Source organism: Lissotriton helveticus, chromosome 11 (assembly GCF_964261635.1).
Source record: "Lissotriton helveticus chromosome 11, aLisHel1.1, whole genome shotgun sequence".
In the NCBI taxonomy this organism is placed as follows: domain Eukaryota; kingdom Metazoa; phylum Chordata; class Amphibia; order Caudata; family Salamandridae; genus Lissotriton; species Lissotriton helveticus.
In genome coordinates, this window is record NC_136072.1 from 122,613,487 (window position 1) to 122,638,408 (window position 24,922).

Genomic DNA, 24,922 nt, shown 5'->3' on the forward strand with positions numbered 1-24,922 from the left:
ATCACCAGTTATTGGCAGGATCAGCCATCACCTCCACCACTGGCAAACCATCACATCACAGAGGTGGGTCCTCCCCTTCGAGACCTTCTGGGAGGAAGTCATGACTCTCTTGGCCAAAGGAGCCATAGAGAGGGTTCTGGAGCCAGAGGCAGGCTGTGGTTGCTATTCCTGTTACTTTCTGGTCCCGAAAAAGGACAAGGGCCTTTGTCCTATTCTAGACTTATGAGCCCTCAACTACTTCCTCAAAAAGGAAAAATTTTAAATTCTCACTGTAGCTCAGGGCCTGTCTGACCTGAAACCAGGATACTGGGTGGTAGCATTTGACTTGCAGGACACTTATTTCCACATTCCCGTTCTGCCTGCTCATCGGCACTACCTGCGATTTACGGTAGGCCATGAGCATTTCAGTTCACCGTGTGCTCCCCTTTGACCTTACCAGTGCCCCTTGGGTGTTGACCAACGTGATGGCTGTCGAAAGCGGGCTCGCCACAGGCTGTCGTCTCCCACTGCATTCTCTGGGGTTTGTTACCAACATGCCGAAGTCAAATCTGACTCCCTATCAAACTCTTCCTTTCATCTGAGGTGTTATGGACACAGTGCAATTTTGGGGCTATCCGCCCGAACGGCGCATCCAGGATATTCAGGCTATGATACAGATGTTTCAGCCTTTATCCTGAATTTCTAACTCTGAGGCTGCTGGGCCTCATGACCTCCTGTTTCCTGCTAGTAGCGCATACCAGATGGCATATGCGGGCTCTGCAATGGGACCTGAAGTTCTCGTGGGCGCAACATCAGGGGAATCTCTCCGACATGGTCCAGATCTTGGAGAGAACTGCATGAGACCTGCAGTGGTGGCTAATGGAACACGATTGGGTCAGAGGCAGACCCTCTGCTTTCCCCAACCAGATCTCACAATAGTGTGCCGCTTTTGGGGTGGTGCGGCCATCTGGGAGAGGTGGAGATCAGGGAACTCTGGTCTCCAGTAGAATCAGGACTCCACATCAACATACTGGAGCTCTGAGCAATCGGATTGGCATTGAAAGCCTTTCTACACTGCTTCAAAGGAAGGCTAGTTTAAGTGTTCACGTACAACACCACTACCATGTGGTACTGTAACAAACAGGGCGGAATGGGGTTGTGGCCTGTTTGTCAAGAGGCCCTGCGTCTCTGAACATGGCTGTAACAGTAAGGAATAGCTCTGGTGGTTAAACACCTGGCAGGTTCCCTGAAAGCCAGGGCTGACAAACTCAGCTGTCGATGCCTTGCGAATCACAAATGGCGTTTCCATCTGGAGGTGGTGTAAAGCCTCTTTCAGCAGTGGGGAGAGCCTTGATTAGATCTGTCCGCCTCAGCAGAGAACGCCCACTGTCAGCAGTTTTGCACGTTGGAGTTTCCAAGCCGGCTCTCGCTCCGAGATGCTTTTCATCCTGACTGGAACTCAGGCTTCCTGTACATCTTTCCACCCAAACCACTCCTGCCCAGAGTTCTCAAGAAGATCAGGAGTGGCTTGGCCCAAGTCATCCTTGTGGCTCTGGACTGGGCACGGAGAGTCTGGTATCAGAGCTTCTGCAGATGAGCATTGATCCTCCGATCAGGCTTCCCCTTTGGGAGGATCTTCTATCACAGCAGCAGTGGGGGGGGGTTATGTTGGGGGGGGGGGGGAAGATCCTCCACTCGAACCTGTCAACAATGTGCCTTCTTGCGCAGAGTTAGAGCGGTGGCAGTTAATAGCTTTTGACCTACCCCCGAAGTCTGCAATGTTATTCTGGCAGCCAGGCATACCTCCACTAAGACGGTGTACACCCGCAGGTGGAACAAATGTGTAATATATTGCACAGACAAGTTTATTGACTCTCTCTCTGCTTCCCCTCCTGATATTTTGGCTTTTTATTTTGTCCCTTCTCCAGCAGGGCTCTGCTCTGGGAACCTTGAATGGGTACCTTTTGGCTTTGCCTGTATTCCTCAGGCTGTCGGACCATCCTTCCCTTTTTAAATCACCCATTGTACATAGATTTTCGAAAGGCATTTGGCATATGTTCCTTCCTACCCTTTTCATTAGGCATCAGTTGGACCTTAATCCTGTTCTTACTTTCCTAATGCACTCCTTTCGAGCCCCTGCATAATTGTCCCATCCAGCTGCTCACCATCAAAAGAGCCTTCTTAGTGACAATTACATCTGCAAGTTGAAGGCTCTACCGATCATAACTACCAGTCCAGGTGGTAATTCCTGACAAACTGGTGCTGCGCCCTAGGGTCTTTTACCTTCTGAAAGTGGTCACTCCATTTCATGTGAGGCAATCTGTTACCTTGGACACTTTCTGTGCTCCTCCACATCCCTCTAAAGAAGAGGAGTAACTCCACAGCTTGGACCCAAAGAGTGTTGTTGTTCTACCTTGACCGCACTAAAGAATTCGGGTGGACGACCAACTCTTTGTAGGGTACGTTGGAGCGAAGAAAGGTTGGCAGTGGAGAAGGGGACCATCTCCCAGCGGGTCGTCCTCTGCATCAAAATTTGCTATGCTTTCGCCATAAAGCAGCCTCCTGCAGGCTTAAGAGCTCATTCCACCAGAGCTAAGGCTGCTACCACTGCTTTCCAACGTGGAGTACCAGTCCTGGATATCTGTCAGGCAGCAGCATGGGCATCCCTGCACAAGTTCACCAGACATTACTGCCTGGATACTCCGGTCCGCAGGGGCGGCCATTTTGGGTGCTCAGTCCTGCAGGATTTCCTAGTTTAAATTTGTCTGCAGTCCCTCCTCCGGGGATTTCATTGCATGGGTATCTATTCAGAGGGTAAGGAATCTACAGCTAGATGTATCCATCAGATGGACAAGTTGCTTACCTTCGGTAACGCCTTACCTGGTACAGACATGATCTAGCCGCAGATTCCTTACTGATGCAGCGATCATCCCCACTTTGCAGGCAAGTTTCTATGGGTCAGGACTGTTCCCTTTCATGGCCCTAGTTTCTCAAAAACACACTAGTGACACTACCCTTCATGGCTCAGTGTTTCTGGCGTGGAAAGTTGTGAAAAGTAACTGACAACAGCGCGCCAAGGTAGCGCCTATATAGGTAACACAGATGTCACTTCTGGCACGAATGACGGCGCCATGCAGAGCTGACCGACGCCACCTTCCGGCCCGCAGTGGTATTGCTCGATGAAAAAAAAATCTTCCGGATCCAGTGTGACGCGTGGGAAATTCAAAGGTAAGGAATTTGCGGATAGAGCATGTCTCTACCAGATAATGCGTTACCGAAGGTAAGTAACTTGTCCTTTGCTGCCAAAATGCCTTCTTTTCACTGACAAATGTGTGCAAGCATCAAAACAAGAGCATTTGCTACCTTTGTTGCCTACTGTTTTCTTGATATGTAAATTATTTACCTTTTTTACAGATTTGTTGGAAGAATCACAATAAACCATCATTCGGATGAAATTGTAAAGTAAGTGACAAGTGACCTTAACTATTCAGGTCACAATTCAAATCAAGTTGCTTATAATTTCTGTTCCTCAAGACATTACTATGCTTTTAGATATCTTGTACTTAATTTCTTAGGATAGACACTCCTATGGATTCTAGATGAGATGTCCAACGTGGGCCCAAATGGGCAAGATCCATTCGAGGTTTTCATTCACATAGGCATTAATTATAAACCAAATTTATTAAACTGAAAATCCTGCATAATATTTCTGAGCTTGTGTATTTAACTATAGCTATTCCATGAATTTGAGCTTCAAACACGTTTAACAGAAAATGCCTTTCTAATTCCTGCTGCAGCTGTAAATATTCTTATTTTTTCATTAAACTAAAAATAAAACTGAATCACAAAATATTCAGTGTGGTGTTTACTTTTTTTATTCTCCAGTGGTATGCTCTTGTTGCCTTTATCACGTGTCAAAAATATTAAAAGATTTTCTCTGGTCATGTTAGAAATAGTCTGATCTTAACTGCACAGACTAAAAACACCTGCTCAAGTTAATTGTATAAAATCCTTCCACAAAGCATTTAGAAAGCTAAATAAAAACTCTGCTTTCCTTTTTCATTGCAGTGTGCTGCAACATTGTTGACCGACTGTCCTTTGGGCATTTTTCAGCCCGTGTGGATAACTCAATACTCTTGTTGCTTGAGAAACAGACTTGAATTATTTTAGTTTCAGAGTTCTGCTTCTTGAAGCATGGCGTTCTGGTTTGAAACTGCTAACTCTCTGCATCTGTGAGAACCACAGCAATTGTTGGCTTTGTGTTCGCCTGCTGCTCTCTTCTTCAACCTCCACGGTGTCTCCTACCCCACTTTCAGTAGATAAAAAAACATTTAAAATGTTGTAGTTTGACTTGTGCCAAAGGCCTGGTCTAAATTGATTCTACTCATAACAGTAGAAATTAATAGGTTCACATTAGATCAATTAAAAACTTTGAAGCATACATTTATTAAATGTATTCTCAGCTCTGGCCTCTGGCAGTACACATAATGATAAAAGAAATGTCACTGTGAGTGACGCAATAATATATTTTAAGACATTCTTAAAATATTATAATTACACCATAATTTTAAATACGCATATTTTACATTACTAACTCATGTGTAAACAAAGCATACTCAAAATTACAAGCATTTGTAAATAAGAAATGTACACGTTATGAAGCCTTGGTTTTAATGATTGATAAGTATGTAAAACTTGAAAAAGTCACTCAAACCATGAAAGCTAGCTCTACAGAGGTATTGCAGAACTTCACATGATGGTGCTCTGTGTTTTCTGGGTTGAGAGTTCCATAGCCAAAGTGCCTGCACCAGCTAACACTAACGACCTTTTCACTATCAGTTTGGTGCTTAGACAGAAGTTAAGTGTGGACTTGGGTTAAAACTTCTGGTAAGGCCAGTGTTGTGTTTCAGTAGACGTTGCTGTCAAGGCAAAATATTGAATTTGACCCCTATGTGCTATTACAAGTAAATAGTTACTGAGACAATGACTAAATTTAATAGCGCCTAGTAGCATGCGTTCTGCTGTGTTTTCTATAATGTTATGATACTTCAGACATTGGAGAAGAACCCTAGATGCATTCTATGATTGTTGTCACAGCAAGATGAGATCAAGGAATTTAACACTGAAAGAAACCTCTTCATCTCACTAAGGTGCAAAAGTAAGGAAAGATTTGGGAGTACCTGAAAAGTACAGATGTTTAACAAATGCAACACATACTGCATGCAAGTGAGGTCAAATATGTGACTTGTTTACAATGTTGGATTTTATCAAGTTTAATATGATATAATTCTTTCTGGGACATTTCTTATTTACCTTTAAATCCACATTGTGTGGGGACAACATGCTGCTATTATTAAATTGTTAGAACTATTATTATAAATCTGTTGGTTTAACTGTAATGTCACCAGTTGTAACAGCCTCAATTTGAGGTGATCACTGGGACGTTTGTCTATTTAGTTGTATTCACCTTAACCCACAAAAGTACCTTTGCTTATTCTCTGCTTTGAAGATACATGCAGTGTTTCATAAGGCCATAACTATCCTTTGTTATCTCATCTGTACTCGTGACTTTTCAAATCAACTAAAATGTACTTTTCCTTAGTACCTATGCACACACTTAGGACCTCAAAAGTAGCAGTTGTATTGGTAGGTCGAATAATTAGATGAAGTCCCTTAACGCACTTTGAGATGGGATGGCCCACATCGAAGGCTTCTGTTAGCCTTTGTTGAGTGGCCAGGTATCTCCATGTGCCACTCAGTTTAGGCCTATGCCCCTTCTTTCAAATACTTTCCAGAGCCGTGTGCCAATTAACATAATCTATAGAACATCCATCTTGCATAACTCATTTAATGTGTGCAGCAAATACTCCCTGAACAATAGTTGCAGAGTTGACAGCCAGTTTGTACCCACATCACTACCTAACATGCTTGCTTTGTGGTTCTGGACATTTCAACAATCATTGTGTTTCCAGCTTTCTTAATTTTCCCATTGTTTGTGAATTGTGTTAACTGGAAGCATATGTATGAAACTGTGGATTCTTATGGAACCTCAGCTAACTAGCATAGACCCTATGTGTTTACAATGATTCTTCAACCAGCCCCTATAAGGATACTCTTTATTATAGTTCTGGAACTGAGGAGTTAGATGCACATGCCCAAGTGTCTTAGGCATTGACCTGAATCTCTTCAAATGTTATTTGTCATTCTCTGGTTGCCTTGCTCTGCGTAGGGTCATCTTCCTGCAAGCCACCTCAAATTTATGAATTTCTACTAGATAAAAAGTAGGATTTGGTTCTCAATTGAGTAAATATATTTTAATCACCAGGAAGACTTTTGACAATGAATTTACCCAGCAAGAAGGGTTTAGCTTCATTGGGATGCGGAGACAAAAAAAAGAGGGATAGTCTGCTAACGAAACTTAGGTTCTGGGTGTATTCGGCAACCTATATGTATATCCTGCGCTGTGACTATTTTTATAGTGTTGTCCGCTTGTTTAAGGCCACATATTGGACATAAAGCGTGAAAGATAACATTTCCATGTTTAGAATGTTTTTCCAATTATGAAATAATGTCAACTTTATTGTGGAGATTAAGAAAAGGAAATATACATTTTGATTTTAGACCACTTGGCCCAGAAAATCTTCTACTTCGAGGAGCAAGATTAAAAAACACCAAAGAGATTTTTGGTAAGTATGACAACATTGTAATGTTTGTTGAAACTAACTTTTTAAAATAAAGTGTAACTAATATTATTCTGACATAGTTCTGGTCATAAAGATAAAAAAAATATTTCTGTTATGTTAGTGTGTGAAATGACTTTGCTGTTAAGAAGACTGCCAATACAGTAAAATCAGCAGCCATGTGTCAAAACACTCGCCCAAAACCGTAGACCAAGTATGAAGAAGGGAGAATGAAAGAAAATACAAATTCTTATGATCACTGTAGTTGGGTCTATGATTTTTGTAATTTAGACCTGTGATTTTGCAATGATTTTTATTCCATTGAATTTCCTTGCAGGTAATATCCGCTATTTTTCAGGTTCTAGTGCTTAAGGTTAGAAGTGATTGGCTTGTTAAAAAGTCCTACGTTTCAGCTTTCTTCAGTATGAAAAAAGACTGTAGTTAGTGAATATGTTTGCTTGGAAGTACAGATGCAGCACAAGATACTTAGATCCGACACAAGATACTTGGATACGAAAAAGGATTCCAATTTTAAGAATAATCTCTGCAGTTACATTATTGTCTGTATGGCAATATGAATGAATAAGGCAAGAAATACACTGCACCCATGTAATGTTCATTGGTTATTCCTTGGAAAAAAGGTCAATGGAAACAACATAAATGAATCATTGGTAAATAGAAAATGTAATATTGATTCTGTTGAAGATGCTTTGTAGTACCTTCTGAGGGAGGTTGGAGGCCTTTTCTCACCATGCTAACTTTGTAGATGCATAGAGTGTTTGAAATCTGGCAGTTGTAATGCTTTTTTTTATCGTGTTGGTACGAATTGATATTGTCAGCTCTGAAGTTCACAACTTAAGATGGTAGGAAGATTGTTAAAGTGAATACATGAGTAAGGAACACTGAGGACTACGATTAGTTTACAAATCCACAATAGCTCTGAATCATTTACTCATATACACTTTGAGCAGATAGTTGATTCACATGTTCTTAGTTTTCACACAAGTGTTGGGAGGGAGTACCATTATATCAGATAATGTGTGACAAGCTGTACAAGCATTCCCTATTACTTTACATTAAATGTTGCTCTCCAGACCCCTCGTCTTCAATCCATAGTGGGAATCTGAATCTGGAATACTCTAGCTCCAATTTTTCTGCTCTACATACTTTACATTTTAACCATTCTTCAAACGAAGTGTGGTTTGTCACACACCTTTTTGCTGGCTCAGGCCAGCTGACAGTCAACCCTCTGTAAATTGTTTTTCAACAAATTTGGAAGTTTACATTTTTTTTTTTTTTTTTACACCTTCCTTGGGAGTGAGTTGATGGCTTTGGAAATTCTGAAAGAATTTATGGCGTACTCACGGGAATAAAAATCAGATTTCCAGGAATGCTTGTATCCATAGGTTTTTTTTTTTTTTAAAGTTTAAGAGACTCTCCCGTCTGTATAAGAAACACACTTTAAACGGGGATATTATACAATGAAAGTTCAATTAAAAATCAAGATAAAATTCTCTGAAGAGCTTCAAACGTGTGCATGTCTTTAAGTTACTAACATCAATGCAGGTTCAAGTGAATTGCTTTAAAGGATAAAGATGACTGTTCTCTGTTTTCATGTTCTTGAAACACTAATATAATCCATGATAGTTAAGAGTCTTTTATTTTGCAGTCAGCATTTTTGATTCTCTTTTTAGGTAGACCATGGAGACCCAATCAAATTGTTAACAATAAGAGCCTCTTAAAATGGCCAGGAGCAATCGATATGTATGGACTGAACACATGTTTTGGATATGGAGAAATATATTGATTTTTTTCTTCTTCTAGCATAATTCTGATTTGCTAGTCATTTGATGATATCCAGATTTTGGTCATCCAAGTGGAATAGCAGCTGCTGGCCTCAGTCCTTGGGATGTTGTCCTAACCGAGTGGAAAGGCTAAGAACCTTGGAGTCTTGCTGGATATTGAATGTAACTTTAATATCCAAATGAATCGCACCATCGCAACATGCTCCATGCTTATAAGAATGTTAAAAAAAATCTTTCCTTTTATCCAACGACCAGCTCGGATACAATTGGACTGGCCTAGGTAATGTCCAGACTTGATAATTGTAATGCATTATACCTGGCAGACAACAAAATCTTTAAGCACAAACTCCAGGTAATGCAGAATGCATTGCCTAAGGCTCATTTTGGACATTCCCAGGAAACAATCTGCCAGGAAGGGACTGGAGGTCCTGCACTGGCTTCCCATTGAACAACGCATTAGCTTCAAATCACTCTGTATGGTCCATAAATCATTGCATGCTTCCTATCCGTCTAGGTTGAAGACTATGTTCAAGTGGCATTCCTCAATTAGACCACTGCGCTCTTCGCTTCAAATGCAACTGGTTGTACCAAGAACAAAGAAGTAGTAGTGGGGGGATAGAGCATTCTCGGTGGCAGCTAGTAAGCTCTGGAACTCCCTGCCCCTTGCTCTTAGATGCATCCCCCTTCTGCTCCCCTTTAGAAAGTCTCTTAAAACCTGGCTTTTCACGGTCTAGCATCTAGCGGGAGCTTCTGGCTGATCTCTAGCGCCTTGATGTCCTATGGTGACTGCTGCGCTTTCTAAATAATCAAAACAAAGGAAACTATTTGAGTAGCTGCTTATTAATGTTACTACTGTCTGGACAGCGCGGTTCGCCGAGAGGGGCATCTCGCCAGCTCGGTCCTACAGGACTTTTCGGTTTGAACCCATTCACAGTCCCATCTCCCAATAGTTACTTCTTTGATATCTATTCAAAGGGTGAGGAATCTGTGGTTAGAAGTCTCTATCAGCAGACTAAGTCACTTACCTTTGGCAACAATATTTCTAATAGAGATTCTTAACTGCAGATTCCTCACTGACCCTCCCATACTCACGGTTCTGTGAATTGTACTATATCCCTTAATAAGATCCCACATCTAGGAATCTGCTCACTGGTCAAAGCCAACTTGTTGTTCTGGGCTCTTCATCTGGGGGCGTGGACAGCCTAGAAAGCAACTGACATCAGCAAGTGTGGCCTGTATTGGCTCCTCACATCTTTTCCAGAGCTGAACCGCATCAGTGTGGATCCGCACAACGTCACCTACCGGTGCGAAGAACTACTGTTAAATGTTTTAGGATTCAGTCTAACACCTGAGAAAATCTGCAGGTGGAGTCTCTACCAGGAAAAGCGTTACCGAAGGGAAGTAACTTGTTCTTCTGAACAATATTGAACCGTTTGGTTCATTTAACTCTGTAGTCCAAGCCTTGATGTGCCTTGAATCACAATATGTTAAGCGTACAATGACAAGAAGATGATTGTGGTTCAAACCTTAGGCAGGCGGTGTCTTTGATTCCTAAAAACTCCAAGAAGATCGTGAAGAACCAGAGAGAAAATCTGGGGTGTTGGTATACATCCCTTCTTTAATCCAGTGTCATTTGTAATCTGTGACAAGTTGCTCAAAATTGTTGATTGCCACTCAGGCGCAAGGTGAACTGTGCATAGACCAGTAAACATGCGTGTGAAAATGTTTTGCAAAAGAGTGTATGAATTCTGTTTTCTTTGTATCCCCTTAGTGCAAATATTTTCCTCCAATATCGCCACTTTCCCTTCCTTAAGACGTTTACACTGGCCTTAACAAGTGCACATCTACAAGCATATTCAGTTAAATTCAGTGACGTTTATGGACCATTTTGAAGCGAGACTCTATCACCAATAATCTCTGGAAGAGCTGAATTGTACTCTATCATTTTAAATTATATACTGGTCATGAAGGCTTGCATTGTAAAATATGTTGGCATATGTGCTTATTTAACTAAAAGTGTTTACTACAAAGTAGTTAACTTTTTTGCAAAAATGTGTACCCCTTTTCTAGTGATTGCCAATATATTATGCTTGGTCACTAGTGACCAAATTATTGTAATCAGAGCATTTTAGCAAATTCCTTTTAAATATTGTAATCTGAGCTTCTTAACAAATGTATTATTATTTTACGCCTGCCCCAAAATGAACCTTATTGTGTTATGCAAAGTTTTTTTAATAAAAAAAAGTATGTCAAGTATACATATATTTATAGTCAAGGTGGAAAACTAGGTGAAAAGAGGTAGTGAATAAACTCGGGGTGCTCATCAACTGAATTGCGCACCAACTTTAAAATGTTTATCCACTTGGAGTTCCTACAAGCACACACCTCTGCGCAGATTTGTTCACATGGAAGTTCTACCATACCAGTGGGATTTTGGTCTGAGGTAATTACATTTTCAAGTGCAGGATTCATTTACTCTGCATTGGAATTTGCCCTGCTAAATGTTTCTACTAGAGTTCTTTAATGTGGAAATAGCGTAGTTGAATCTTCCTTGAACATTAGTAATAAATTGCATTTGAACTGTCCGCACAAAGTTTAAACTAATGAAAAACCATTCACTTTTATCATCGTTTTTGTGCATTTCTGCTGCTGCCTTCAGTGTTTTGGTGGGGTTTATTTACTGAACTATTAATAGTAGCTGCACTGTAATAAATGTTTGAGGCCCAGAAAAGGAAGGAGTCTTGGGCTGTTCTGGCTTCTGTGCTGTAGGTTTTAGTCAAGTTGTCCCTACTTAGTGAATCGAAGACACTCATTGACTTCAGTTCACTAAATTGTTTGGCGAAGCCAATGTGATGTCTCACTGTTGCTGATGTCGTGCGACTTCACCAGCCACTAGGAGAAATAGCATATAACAAACATCCTGGAGCTGCCTTCCTGGCGCTTGAAACCTGGGTGTCATGGGCAGTGCCAGGGGGTCTGACTGACAGATCAAATGTAGCAGTTGCTACTTCTCAATATCTGTATGTGACTTCCATTAGGGCACTGCAGGATTGGGGATTCAAGGCTACGTTTTACCTATACACATGTTTTCATTTTACCTATACATAATAATGCACAAGTAAGACTCTAATGATAACCTTCAGTCTTTTATTTCTTAGGTGTTGCTGTGTACACCGGAATGGAAGCTAAAATGGCATTAAATTACAAAAGTAAATCACAGAAAAGATCTGCTGTAGAAAAGTAAGTTTTATGTACAGTATTTCTTGAAATACTATACTTGAACTCGTTTGGGCAAAATCAGAAAAGACATTTTGTCAAAGTTAGACTCACCTTCTGCTTTAAACGGTGTAAATATTTGTTCTACATTCATTCTCCATATCTCCTCCCTTGACAGGACATACATCAGAGAGGGAGTATTGGAAGGGGGAGGAAGGAGGGTGTCTGTCCTCTTTACATCACTTTTTACGTTCTTCTGACACGTTATAGGGCACTTCTTTTTTCCTAACATAAAAGCCTCTTTTAAAGGGCAGTAAGGGTAGGTACTTAGCGGAAAGCATAATTTAGGTAAGCTTTAAAACAATTACCTGATTTATTGGATGTGTTATATTACTAACAGGTTTTCTATTTTAAGACTCCAAACACTTGCACCCTACCGCACGATTTATTTATTCCTAGAAGTCCTTAAGCATCCATATAGGTAAACCCCTAATCTGCCTCGAGGGTGCTGCCCCTTCGTTTAATTTTTATTTTATTTTTTACCCTTTTTAGGTCGAGCCTGGGCAGGTATTTAGTTGGCTATATGCCCCCACTACCCTCCTTGGATCATATTGGGTTAGACTGCCAGAGTCTGTTCCCAGGAGGACAGAAAGACTGTTAAGCCCATTGTAGACTTGGGATACAACTCCATATCTGGTCGAGCCACCTGAAATAGGGATCCACAAGGTAGAGAGTGCTAAAAAGGGGGAATTGTCCCCTTTCCAGCACTACCTCGCCCATGTTGATTGGTACTCAGGAGCAGAGCTTATAGACTGGTCCATATGCGCTGTCTGCTTTCACTTTTGCTTTGCTATGACATCTGAATGCTGCAAGTTACAGCAAAACAAAAATATTCAAAGTTGGATGTGAGGAAAGCATTTCCCTCGCCTTTCAAGTTTGATTTATCAAAAGAAAACATTCTGGTGTTTTTACCAGAAACATTTATTTAACTGTACAGTGGCAGGCCCCTTGACATTCACTGCACTGTGAAAGGTAGTGTGGTGGACATCAGCAGGTCATCCACAGTGCTATAGAGGGTAAATCCTGCACATTAGCTTTTTATTTAAATGCATCGAACTACTGAACGGAGTATTCCCACATAAAAAAAGCAGGTTTTCTGAGAATAGTACTATATGCTTACCCAGTTTGGTTTAATCGGTTTAGCAGTTTTTGCTCTATTGCAACTTTTCCTGTGGGAGTCAAATTGGGAAATGGTGCATGTGTTCACACCCTCCCCCTTAACATTCTTTTTCCCCCGTTTATGGATCTTCATTAAACTTAGCACGCTGGAACTTAGCTGCAGAAGGTAGTAGTGGAATGCAGCTGAATCCTAATACAATGGCCAATTCTATTGTATAATATATATGTTTGTGTGTGTGCACCAAAAACTTCATTAAAGGGAACTTATATTTCTCTTCCAGGGGATCCTCATCAATAGTCATAAGCACTGAATATTCCCGCCCATGTGCGGGACCCCGGAAACAATATAAAAATATATATGTAAAAAACACATATCTCGCTCCACATATATGTATGTACATATATTATTTTTCTCACACCAATGCAGCTCCATAACTGAGGCTAAAACAATGTAAACACATATACATGCACTGCAATTAGTAAGGAAGTAAAAGAAAAACACATTAGGTCAAATAACCTTTGAACTTTGTGTTTTAATGAGTAGACCACTCATAAATCCTGAAAATTGCTTGTAAATAGACATTGTTAGCCCTCAGGCTGCATTGCAAAACAATAGCATAGAAAATGAAACCATTTTCAACAAAAAAACTGGCACCGTGCCTTTAAGGCAGCCATGACCCCAGGCTTCCCATCATGCCTCAGGGGTGACAGTTAGGTCAGTTGTTCTTTCCGGCTCCTTCAGTCAGGACCCTGGTGAAACAGCTCCCTTTTTTTTGGCTTTTTGTCAAAAAATATTCTTGTTACCTACAATTTTTTGCTTTCACTCGACGTCTTTTTGACCTAGGGTGTTACTGCTACCTTTTTTAGGCTTAAAGGTGATTTTTCCGTCAGAGATGCCTTCACTCTTTGACAAATGCCCTTCATGTGGAAGGAAGATGGCCAAGACTGACACTCATTCAGTGTGTATCCTGTGCCTACCAGACTCTCATTCCTCGAAAACCTGTGAACACTGCCAGGTTTTATCATCCAGAACTCTGAAAGAACGTGAGAGGATTCGTGTTTATGGGCTTTCTGAGAGAGGAAGATCTCCCAAGAAGCAGAAAAGTCGGAAGGCGCGGTCGACGTCGAAAGAAGCCCCGACTGGTTCACATTCGGCGTCGAGATCGGAGTTGGAGAAGCAGTCGACGGCGACGAAGAAGATGTCTTCAGCGTCAACATCCAAGGTACCTCCGCTACAGACAGCGTCGAGGGATAGGTCACCGTCGAAGCAGATGAGTTCGACGGCGAGCCACCTGACGTCGAGGCAGCATCGTCATGCTGTGACGTCGAGGCATTCTCCGTCGACGCCTGGCCACCGGCGTTCGGCGTCGAAACATCCTCCGTCGACGACTAGTCATGGTCGTTCGGCGTCGAGGGAGCCTCTGTCGACACATAGTCGATCGACGTCGAAGCAGCCCACGTCGACGCCCGATCAATGGCGTTCGACGTCGAGGCAGCCTCCGTCGCATTCAGACAAGCGGCATTCGGCCTCGAGGCACACCCCGTCGCCGACAGAGCACCGGCGATCGGCGTCGAAGCAGCCTCAGTCGTCGTCGAGTACACAGCCTTCAACGGCGAGATGCTCTATGCCGAAGGACAGTCATCGCCACCCGAGATCGGCGTCGAGGAAACCACGGTCGACGTCGAGAGAAAGTCTATCTGCTCGGCGATCGGAGTCGATACAGCCACCGTCGATGGATCAGCGGAGATCCAGGGAACGGAGCGTTTCGCAGCCAGTGAATATCTCTCCTGCAAGGTCACAGGAGAGGTCGCCTTTGAAGCAGGTGCTGCAGGAGAAAGAGGTTGAACCATTGGACCAGTCTCAAGTCCTAAGGCCTCAATTAGGTTCTCCAGGATCGGCATCGGCTGCGGAGGTGGGACAATCTCCAGTGCAGGATCCTCCTTCCAAGAGAAGGAGGGTCGCAGAAGAGAGATCTCGGTCGAGGTCTTCCTCTAGATCTCTAGTGAGCCTATCCTCATCCTCTTCAGCATCTCGCAGTGGCAGAGCCTCGGATGGACAAAACAGCGATTCGGATAGGGAGAGGTCCAAGTCCCCTGCAAGATCGCAACAGGATCAAGCGGATCAGCCTCCACGGTCACGTTCACCAGTGAAGGATCCCACACACAAATCTCCTCCTGTTCGTCTTTCCCCAAGGTGGTATCGACCTCTTGACCACTGGGCCAAGGACAAGGAGACGACAGATCGGCTGAAGGCGTATCGAGATCAGGCTACCCGCCGCAAGGAACGGTCTCGTTCTAGGCACACAAGTAAGAGAAGATCTCGTCACAGAGACCGATCGCATTCTAGAACGCGCTCAAGTAGAAGATCCAGGTCCAGGAGGACCCGTAGCTCTTAAAGTTCTTCGAGGACCCGATCTCACAGTAATTACTCTCCGACCCTGACAAACAGTCCACGCTCGAGGATATCTCCAACTGAGGATATTTTCTCGTTCCAAGACATCTTGGGCAGGGGAGCCCTGAAGCTAGGAGTGCCTATGACTGCTCCGCAGATCAAGACAACGGTCATATTTGAAACCCTATAGCACAGAACGACACCCAAAGCTTTGTTGCCGTTGGTCCCGGGTATAATGGACCCAGTGAATGAAGTCTTCCTAACTCCGGCAACGGTGAAGTCCGTCCCAGCGAGGATTCTCAAGAAGTATCGTCCTCCTGATGAGGATCCTCTGTTCCTCAAGTCTGATCCCCCGCCTGATTCAGTAATCATTGCGGCGGCAAGAAAATCCAATGCGGTAGCTTCCTCATCCACGGTACCGCCGGATAAGGGCAGCAAGGTGCAAGACTCATGGGGGAGAAGAGTTTGTAACACCTCAGCTTCCTTCCTCAAGGTCTCCAATGCGGAAGCGCTGCTCGGCCGATATGATAGATCTCTGTGGGACTCACTTCAGAGGTTTTCTGAAAAACATCCTCAGGAAGATAGAAAGGACTTTGAGGAGGTTCTGATGGAGGGCAGTCAAGTCTCCAATCAGATTATAGGAGCGGCGGCAGATGGGGCAACGTTGGCTGCGCATGGTTATGCGCATGGAATCACAGCAAGGAGATCCTCATGGTTGCGCCTTACGGCATTGAAACCCGAGGCTCAAGCCAGAATTCTAAATCTTCCTTTTTCGGGCACGTCTCTCTTTGGTGCGAGTGCTGATGAAGAGATGCAGCGGATGAAGTCTGAGTTAGACACCCTCAAAGCCGTGGGGCTTGAAAAGAAAAAGGAATTCCGGAAGAAGTTCCGTTCGGACAACAAGGGCTCTTCGAAGCAGAGGGATCAAACCCCTCACTGGCAGAAGGGCCAGAACCAGCAAGGCCAACAAAAGTCGCAATACAAAGGCAAGCGCAATTCCAAAGGAAATGGAAATCAGCGACAAGGCAATAACTTCAATAAGTCTCAGCAGAAGCAATGAGTCTTCACTTCCCCCAGCGCCGTTGTCCACTCCAGTGGGGGAAAGCATTGCGCATCACAGGACAGAGTGGCAGGCCATTACAAAAGATCAATGGGTGTTGTCTACGCTGCAGAATGGGTACTGTCTTCGTTTCCATCGTCTACCTCCACCCGTTCCTCCGATGTCAACGTCAAGCCACCAGCTACAAATGTTAAAGAAAGAAGTAGCGACACTCCTCGACAAATCAGCCATCGAGAGGGTACCGGTGGCTCAAAGGGGGAAGGAGTATACACGAGGTATTTTCTGGTCAGAAAAAAGGACCAGAAGGCAGAATACAGGCCTATTCTGGACTTGAGAACACTCAATCTACATGTACGAAAAGAAAAATTTTGCATGTTGGCGCTTCACCAAATATATCCACATCTCAGGAAGGGGGATTGGATGTGTTCGGTGGACCTTCAAGACGCATATTTTCATGTCCCGATACGACCAGATCACAGAAGATTCCTTCGGTTCCGGGTGGGGACCTCTCACTACCAGTTCAAAGTCCTTCCGTTTGGGTTGAAGTCGGCTCCCAGAGTGTTCACAAAGTGTGTCGCAGTGGTGGCGGCAGCTCTACGCCGCAGGGGAGTCTTCGTATACCCATACTTAGACGATTGGCTGTTGAAAGGTCCAACTCCAGACAATGTAAGGAATCAATTCCAGACATGCATAGAACTTTGTCAACGTCTGGGCCTGCATGTCAACTACAAGAAGTCGGTCTCCCATCCCACTCAGAAGATTCACTTCCTAGGAGCTCTGCTAGACTCCGAGGTAGGAAAAGTGTTTCCTTCGGAGGAGAGACAGTTTTCAATAGCACTCAAGTGCCAGCAAGTTCTTCGCAACAGGACTCAAAGTGCGAAAGATAGCCTCCCTCTTAGGATCGATGGCTTCCTGCATATTCTTGGTACCGAACGCCAGACTTCGGATGCGTCCTCTTCAGCAGGATCTGGAGGACAAATGGGACCAGCAATCAGATCGCTGGGACGATCAGAACACTTTGTCGGAGGTAGCGCGATCTTCCATCCTGTGGTGGACGAAGAAGCAGAACATGCAAGTGGGAGTTCTCTTCCATCAATCTCCTCCTACACAAACGATCATCACAGACGCGTCATTGCAAGGCTGGGGGGCGCACATGGGTCCTCTTCAGGTGCAGGGTCTGTGGTCGTCCAAGGAAAGCACCTACCACATCAACTTGCTGGAGTTGAGAGCAGTCCACCTGGCTCTCAAAGCGTTCCTTCCCTCGCTTCAGAAAGAGGTGGTTCTAGTACAGACGGACAACACCACCACTATGTACTATTTAAACAAGCAGGGAGGAACCCGCTCAAGGACTCTGTCACTAGAAGCTCAGGGCATCTGGCATTGGCTTCTGGCTCGCAAGTTGTCTGTTCAAGCAGTCCACCTCCCAGGAGAGCAGAACGTGAGGGCGGACGCACTAAGTCGGCACTTCGAAGACAGAGAAGACTGGGTTCTCAACGACGAAGTGCTAAACGACGTGTTCCAGTCTTGGGGTCGTCCTTCCATAGATCTCTTCGCGGACGACGTAAACAGCAAATGCCCAAGCTTCGCCTCAAGGTTCTATCGACCAGGAACGAGGGGGAATGCTCTTTTGATCGATTGGTCAGGGGAATTTGTGTACGCCTTTCCTCTGATCCCGAAGGTGGTGAGCAAGCTGAGCCACTCGTGCACAACAATGATCCTGATTGCCCCCGACTGGCCGAGGCAATGGTGGTACACGGACCTCCTTCACCTGTCAGTGTCTCCTCACAAGAGGCTTCCATGCAGGCCGGACCTGTTATCGAAGATGAACGGGAGGATTCACCATCCCAACCTTCCGTCACTGAACTTGGCAGCATGGCTCCTGAGGTCATTCAGTACGGCCATCTAGGGCTGCCGCAAGACTGCATGTCCATTCTGAGAGAAGCACGACGTCCTTCCACGAGACATTCTTACGCATGCAAGTGGAAGAGGTTCTATATGTGGTGCGTGCAGAATGGTCACAATCCGGTGAAGAGTCAGTTCTTCCATACTTGTTATACCTTGCTAAAGCAGGTTTGAAGTTTAACTCCATTAAGGTGCATTTAGCCGCTATAACTGCTTATAGGCGATCACCTTCACAAATCTCTTTTTTTCAGTTGCCAGCAGTAAAAGACTTCCTGCAAGGTCTGAAAAAGGTTTACCCTCCTGTACGGCCTCCTTCTCCTCCCTGGGAGCTGAACCTAGTACTATCAAAGTTGATGGGCCCACCTTTTGAGCCCATTCATAAAGCTACTTTACAGCATATTTCCTGGAAAGCGGCTTTTTTGGTAGCGATTACGTCAGCCCGTAGGGTGAGCGAAATTCAGGCCCTATGTACTAAAGAACCGTATACTGTGTTTCATTTGAACAGAGTGGTGCTCAGAACGCACCCTTCTTTCCTGCCGAAAATGGTGTCAGATTTTCATGTCAATCAGTCTATCTCTTTACCCACTTTCTTTCCTAATCCCTCTACTCCAGCTGAGAGGGCGTTACACTCTTTGGACCTGAAAAGGGTTTTAAAGTTCTATCTGGACATGTCCAAGTCTATTCGACATTCTGATCAATTGTTTGTTAACTACGGATCGATCAGAACTGGCCATGCAGCATCGAAACGTTCCATTTCCAGGTGGATCGTTTCGTGTATCAAACTTGCTTACCAATTGGCGCAGAAACCTCTGGTTTTTACTCCTAAAGCACATTCCACTAGAGGTAGAGCGGCCACGGCGGCTTACCTACATGATGTGCCCATGTCTGAGATTTGTAAAGCGGCGACCTGGAGGTCTGTCCATACATTTACCAGACATTACTGTCTAGATTCTGACACGAGAGCAGATACCCAGGTGAGCCAGGCCTCCCTGAGGAATCTGTTTAACAGCTGAGTTATTTGGCTGTTATTGCTTGGTTGGGTCATGTACTTCTCATTTACCTGCAGGTGGTTGATGGGCTTGCTATTCTATTCAGTGCTTATGACTATTGATGAGGATCCCCTGGAAGAGAAGGATAAGTTACTTACCTGTAATCCTAGTTCTCTTCCAGGGGTATCCTCATCAAAGTCATAAGTAACCCACCCGCCTCCCCAGGTAAATGAGATTTGGTACTTTTTCAATCTTGTGGTTGAGCCCTGTCTTCAGGGTTATGCAAAGAACAACTGACCTAACTGTCACCCCTGAGGCATGATGGAAAGCCTGGGGTCATGGCTGCCTTAAAGGCACGGTGCCAGTTTATTTGTTGAAAATGGTTTCATTTTCTATGCTATTGTTTTGCAATGCAGCCTGAGGGCTAACAATGTCTATTTACAAGCAATTTTCAGGATTTATGAGTGGTCTACTCATTAAAACACAAAGTTCAAAGGTTATTTGACCTAATGTGTTTTTCTTTTACTTCCTTACTAATTGCAGTGCATGTATATGTGTTTACATTGTTTTAGCCTCAGTTATGGAGCTGCATTGGTGTGAGAAAAATAATATATGTACATACATATATGTGGAGCGAGATATATGTGTTTTTTACATATATATTTTTATATTGTTTCCGGGGTCCCGCACATGGGCGGGAATATTCAGTGCTTATGACTTTGATGAGGATACCCCTGGAAGAGAACTAGGATTACAGGTAAGTAACTTAGCCTAACTTTCTTGCTTTTTGTGTTCAAAATAATTTTATTGAATTTTCAAACAAGTGACACAAATTAGACAATACAAAAACATTATAAATAGTAATAAAACCTAAACAGTTGGAAAGTACAAATTATGAGCAAATTATAAAAGGTCCGTAAATTACAATAAAGTAATAATCAAATAAGGAAAAAGAAAAATTATTAGGAGAAGGGAAGGGGCAGAGGGAGAGGGCACATAATATATCATCTGATATAGAGAACAGAGTTACTAAAATACAGATAAATATTGCATATGCAAAATTGAAAAAAAAAATGAAACAAGACAAGAATGAAAAAACCAGTCATAAAAATAAATATGAATCAATAGGTGTCCAAAAGGATTGATAAGAAAGCAGATTATGATTAATTCCAGATAATGATAATTGGGCACCTCTTATTGTAAAGATAATCCATGACCACCAAGCATGAACAGATAAAGAAGAAGCATCTTTCCAACAATAAGTGATGATTTTAAAGCAGCTGAAATTAAGAAGTTAAACAATTTTGCTTCAGAGTCATTAAGCGGATGGATCAAAACAACAGATTTACAAACTAACAATTTATATGAAAGAACATCCTGAATAGGTAATATTTTCAATATAACGTCCCAAATTTCATACCAAAATTTCGAAATTATAGGGCATTCAAATAACATGTGCCTCAAAGAGCCAGGGTGCAAAGTACAATGCCAACAAATATCAGATCTAATTAATTTAGCACGATGTAGACGTATTGGTGTCCATAAAGAATTAAACAAAATATACGCATTGGTCTGATATAGAGACACAGGTAACCAACCAGACATATTATTCAGCCAAATAACTTTCCAAGAGTCAGTAGATATGGTAATGGAAAGTTCAGTATTCCAAAAAATTGAAATTATAGTAAGATTGGAACCCAATGAAGAGGCTAGTTTTTTATACAAAATGGATAATGAATTTGAAGAAGTAGATACAGTGTGAAGATAAATTATCAAATCTGTTGCGACAGTAGATGAGATACCATTTGAAAATGAATCTAATATAGAATTGCATTAAGATGGATATTTAACAAAATCATCATTGGATAATTGAAATTCTGATTGTAAAATGTCAAAGGGAATCAAAGCATTATCACAAAATATATATTTAAGAAAAAATATGCCTGCCTTAATCCATGAGCTCCAGAAATGCACATTTCTATTGCGTTTATTAACAGCACTATGCCATAGTGATAAATCCATTTTGAACTTAAAGGAGAAGCACAATTTAAATCTAAATCATTAAGTAAAAGTCTGGAAGTTTTGATTATGGACGATTGATGGATAATTGTGGACTTATGACACATTGTAAGCAAGGTGGGTAATGGAAAAGGGTAAACAAGAGATTTTTCTATATCAAATCAAATAGGAGGTTTACATATAGAGGAGGTATTAAACCATAAGGAACTTTTTTTCAGTATAAATGCTTTATGATAAAGTAAAAAGTCAGGAAGGCCAAAACCTGCATGACATTTAGGGATTTTCAATTTTTTATAACAAATACGAGGTGGTTTATTGTTCCATAGAAATTTGGAAAGCATTTTATCAATATCTTTATAGAATTTCAGTCGGAATCATAGCAAGTGAGTAAAAAATCTTAGGTGCAATATTCATTTTAATAGATTCCATTCTTCCCCACCAAGTAAGATGAAGGGAAGACATCTAGAGATCTTATTTTTAACATAATCAAAAACAAAATCAGTATTCAATTTTAATGTTGATGGTAAGGAAGATGAAAATAAAATACCTAGATATTTCAATTTATTTTTCTGCCAAATAATATCTGTTACAGGTAGCATATCAGGGGTACAAAAAATATTTAAAGGAAAAACTTCTGTTTTATTAACATTAAGTTTAATAACCTGAAACTGCGGAATATTTGGTGATAATATCTAATAAGGACAGGACAGAGGAAATTGAATTACTGATAAATAATAAAACATCATCTGCATAAGCTAGCATTTTAATAGTAACATCTTTAATTGTAATACCTTGAATATCAATACAATTTCGTATATAATTAAGGAAAGGTTCAATTACCAACAAAAATAAAAGTGGTGATAGGGGACAAGCCTGCCGTGTTCCTCTAAAAAGGGAAAATTGAGTAGATATTTGGCCATTGATAAATAAACGAGCAGTGGGAGCATAATATAAGGCAGAAACCATACGAATAAAAGAGGGACCAAAATTAAATGACAACGTTCGAAATAAAAATTGCCAATGAATTTTATCAAAGGCTTTTTCTGCGTCCAAAGCCATAACCCCAGTAGGAACAAGAAGGATATGACTCTGTTCAATAACATGCAATAAGGTTCTTGTATTGTTGCCAGAATATCTATTTTTCATAAAGCCTGATTGATCCGGGTGGATAATAGAATGAAGTATAGGGGCTAATCTGGAGGCAAGAATTTTAGCATATAATTTACAATCTTGATTTATTAAAAAAATAGGGCGCTAATTGGAAACTAGGGTAAGGTCTTTATCTGGCTTGGGGAGTACAACAATTAAAGCATCAGCAAAAGAGCCTGAAATCATCCCAGAAGAGCTAAAGTATGAAAATAGTTGAAATAAATAAGGTAAAAGATGAGGTTGGAATTCCTTATAAAATTCAGCTGGAATACCATCAGGGCCTGGAGATTTATTTTTCTTAAGAGATTTTATGGCGGACAAAATTTCATCAGTAGTAATAGGCAAATCTAATCCAAGTCTATCTGATTGGGAAATTTGAGGTAAATCACAACTGTTTAAAAATGCATCAATGAATATATTGTCATGAAGATCAGGTTTGTTATATAAGTTTGAATAAAAGTCCAGAAATTCTTTAACAATATCATTATGGGACAAAGCAATTTTGCCTTGAGGACCATGAATAGAGATGATCTGTGTTTTATCTCTTTTAATGCGTAAATAATTTGCAAGGAGCTTGCCAGACCTGTTGGTATTGAAACAAAATCTAGCATTTGAGTTAGTGAGCTGAACACCAGCTCTTTTAGTGAGGATAGAGTTAAACTCATATCGAAGTTTTGGCAGTTTAATTTTGTATTGAGGGTCATTGGATGTGATAAATAACCGTTCAAATGTTGCGATTTGTTGCTCGAGGTGTTTAATATTAGCATTGAATGACTTATTCTCATGAGCCATAATAGAGATAGTAGCACCTCTAATATATGCCTTAAATGCATCCCATCTATTAACCACAGAAGTAGAATTTTCTGGATTAAACAAAAAATAATCCTGAATGGATTGTAGTAATTTAGGCTTATTATGGTCATTAAGAGCAATACTAGTATTCATGCGCCACCTGGTTTGTTTAGTAAAAGTGGACGAAATATTTAAAACAAAAGAAATTAAAGCGTGGTCAGATATATCAATAGTACCAATAACAGGAGTAGTTGCAGACTGAATAAGAGACGGTGAAAGTAAAAAATAATTATTTATTATGCGGATTGGAAAAGAAGGTAAAACATTTATCAGTAGGGAAGTGTAAACGCCAAATATCTGCTAATTTGGTGGTTTGAAGAAAGGATTTAAATGCATGAAACACCTTAGGGGGACGAAATTTAGTGCTAGACAGCCTATCCAACAATGGGTCTACAATAATATTAAAATCACCCCCGACAATCAACGGAACTTTACCCAACTTTAAAACTTCAGTAGTAATATTAGACCAAAAAGTAGGATCATCCGCCGTAGGACCATAAACATTGAGTAAAAATAAAGTAGTCATGAATTTTAATTTTAGCTATAATATATCTACCCTCTGAATCAGAGATTGTATTTAAAACTGGACAATGCAATTTTTTCTCAAAGAAAATAGCAACCCCATTTTTCTTGCCATTAGCAGGAGAAGACACAATAATGTCAACCCACTTTTTTTTCATGTAATGTAATATTTTATCATCAATATGGGTTTCCTGCACAAAACAAATGTCTGCTTTACATCTTCCTAAAAAATCTAAAATGTTGGTACGTTTAACTGGGTGTCTCAAACCTTTCACATTTAGAGAAACACCTTTAACATTGTGAACAGAAGCCATTAAGAGAAAAAAAGCAAAGAAGAAAGATAGTGGAACAAGAAGAGGCGAAGAAAAGGAAAGTGAAGAAATGGATGAAAAATAGTAACTCTATGAGTGAAAAAAGGATAGGAAGAAAAGAAAACAAGGGAGAAACGAACAAACAAGATACATAAATAGGAATATAGGAACGCACACACGTGTTACAAGCATGGCCAAAAACCGCTGGAGTCCAAAAACACAGAGATTGTTCATAGATAAATCAGCACATTTCTTACTAGAAAAAAACAAGTATTAGGGTTGTGAGTATCCATTGAAAGAGGAGTTTGTTGGTCAAGAAAATGTCGTAACTTCTCTGGGCGTTGAAAGGATTTGGAAAAGTTATCTTTTCATATGTACATTGTAGATGGATCAAAAAGTCCATACTTGAAACCAAGGCTCCTTAACTGTGGACGACAGGTAGCAAAATCCTTGCGTATAGCAACAGTTTCCTTGGCAAAGTCTTGGTGGATAAAAATGTTGTTACCATTGACCATTAGTGATGGAATATCTCTTGCAGCTTTTCTTATCAATACAAGATGGTGATGCCGCAGTACTTTAAATATCATTTGCCTAGGTTTAGTGTGGCGAGGGTTGCGATGAGAAGGGATTCTATGGGCTTTATCCACTTCAAATTTTTCTGGGAACTTGATATTCAAGAGACCAGGAAGTAAAGACTCCAAATATAATCGACAATTAGAACCCTCCACTTCAGGCAAATTAAAAATGCGAAGGTTGTACTGTCTATTTCTATTTTCCATATCCAAAAGCTGAGCGTGCATAGGAAGTATTTTTGCCACTAATGGTGTAAAAGCTTCCACTTTATTTTTATTATCTTGTATTTTGATG

General features: G+C 41.5%; 1 protein-coding gene across 1 annotated transcript in view; it reads left to right on the forward strand.

Moving 5' to 3' along the window:
* ATP11B (ATPase phospholipid transporting 11B (putative)) overlaps nt 1–24,922 on the forward strand; it is a 602,728-nt gene that overhangs the window by 193,490 nt on the left and 384,316 nt on the right. The window contains exons 8-10 of the mRNA XM_078665453.1: nt 3,394–3,441; nt 6,601–6,665; nt 11,623–11,704. Coding sequence (XP_078521579.1) covers nt 3,394–3,441; nt 6,601–6,665; nt 11,623–11,704 — 195 coding nt within the window. The remainder of the gene's footprint in view (nt 1–3,393; nt 3,442–6,600; nt 6,666–11,622; nt 11,705–24,922) is intronic.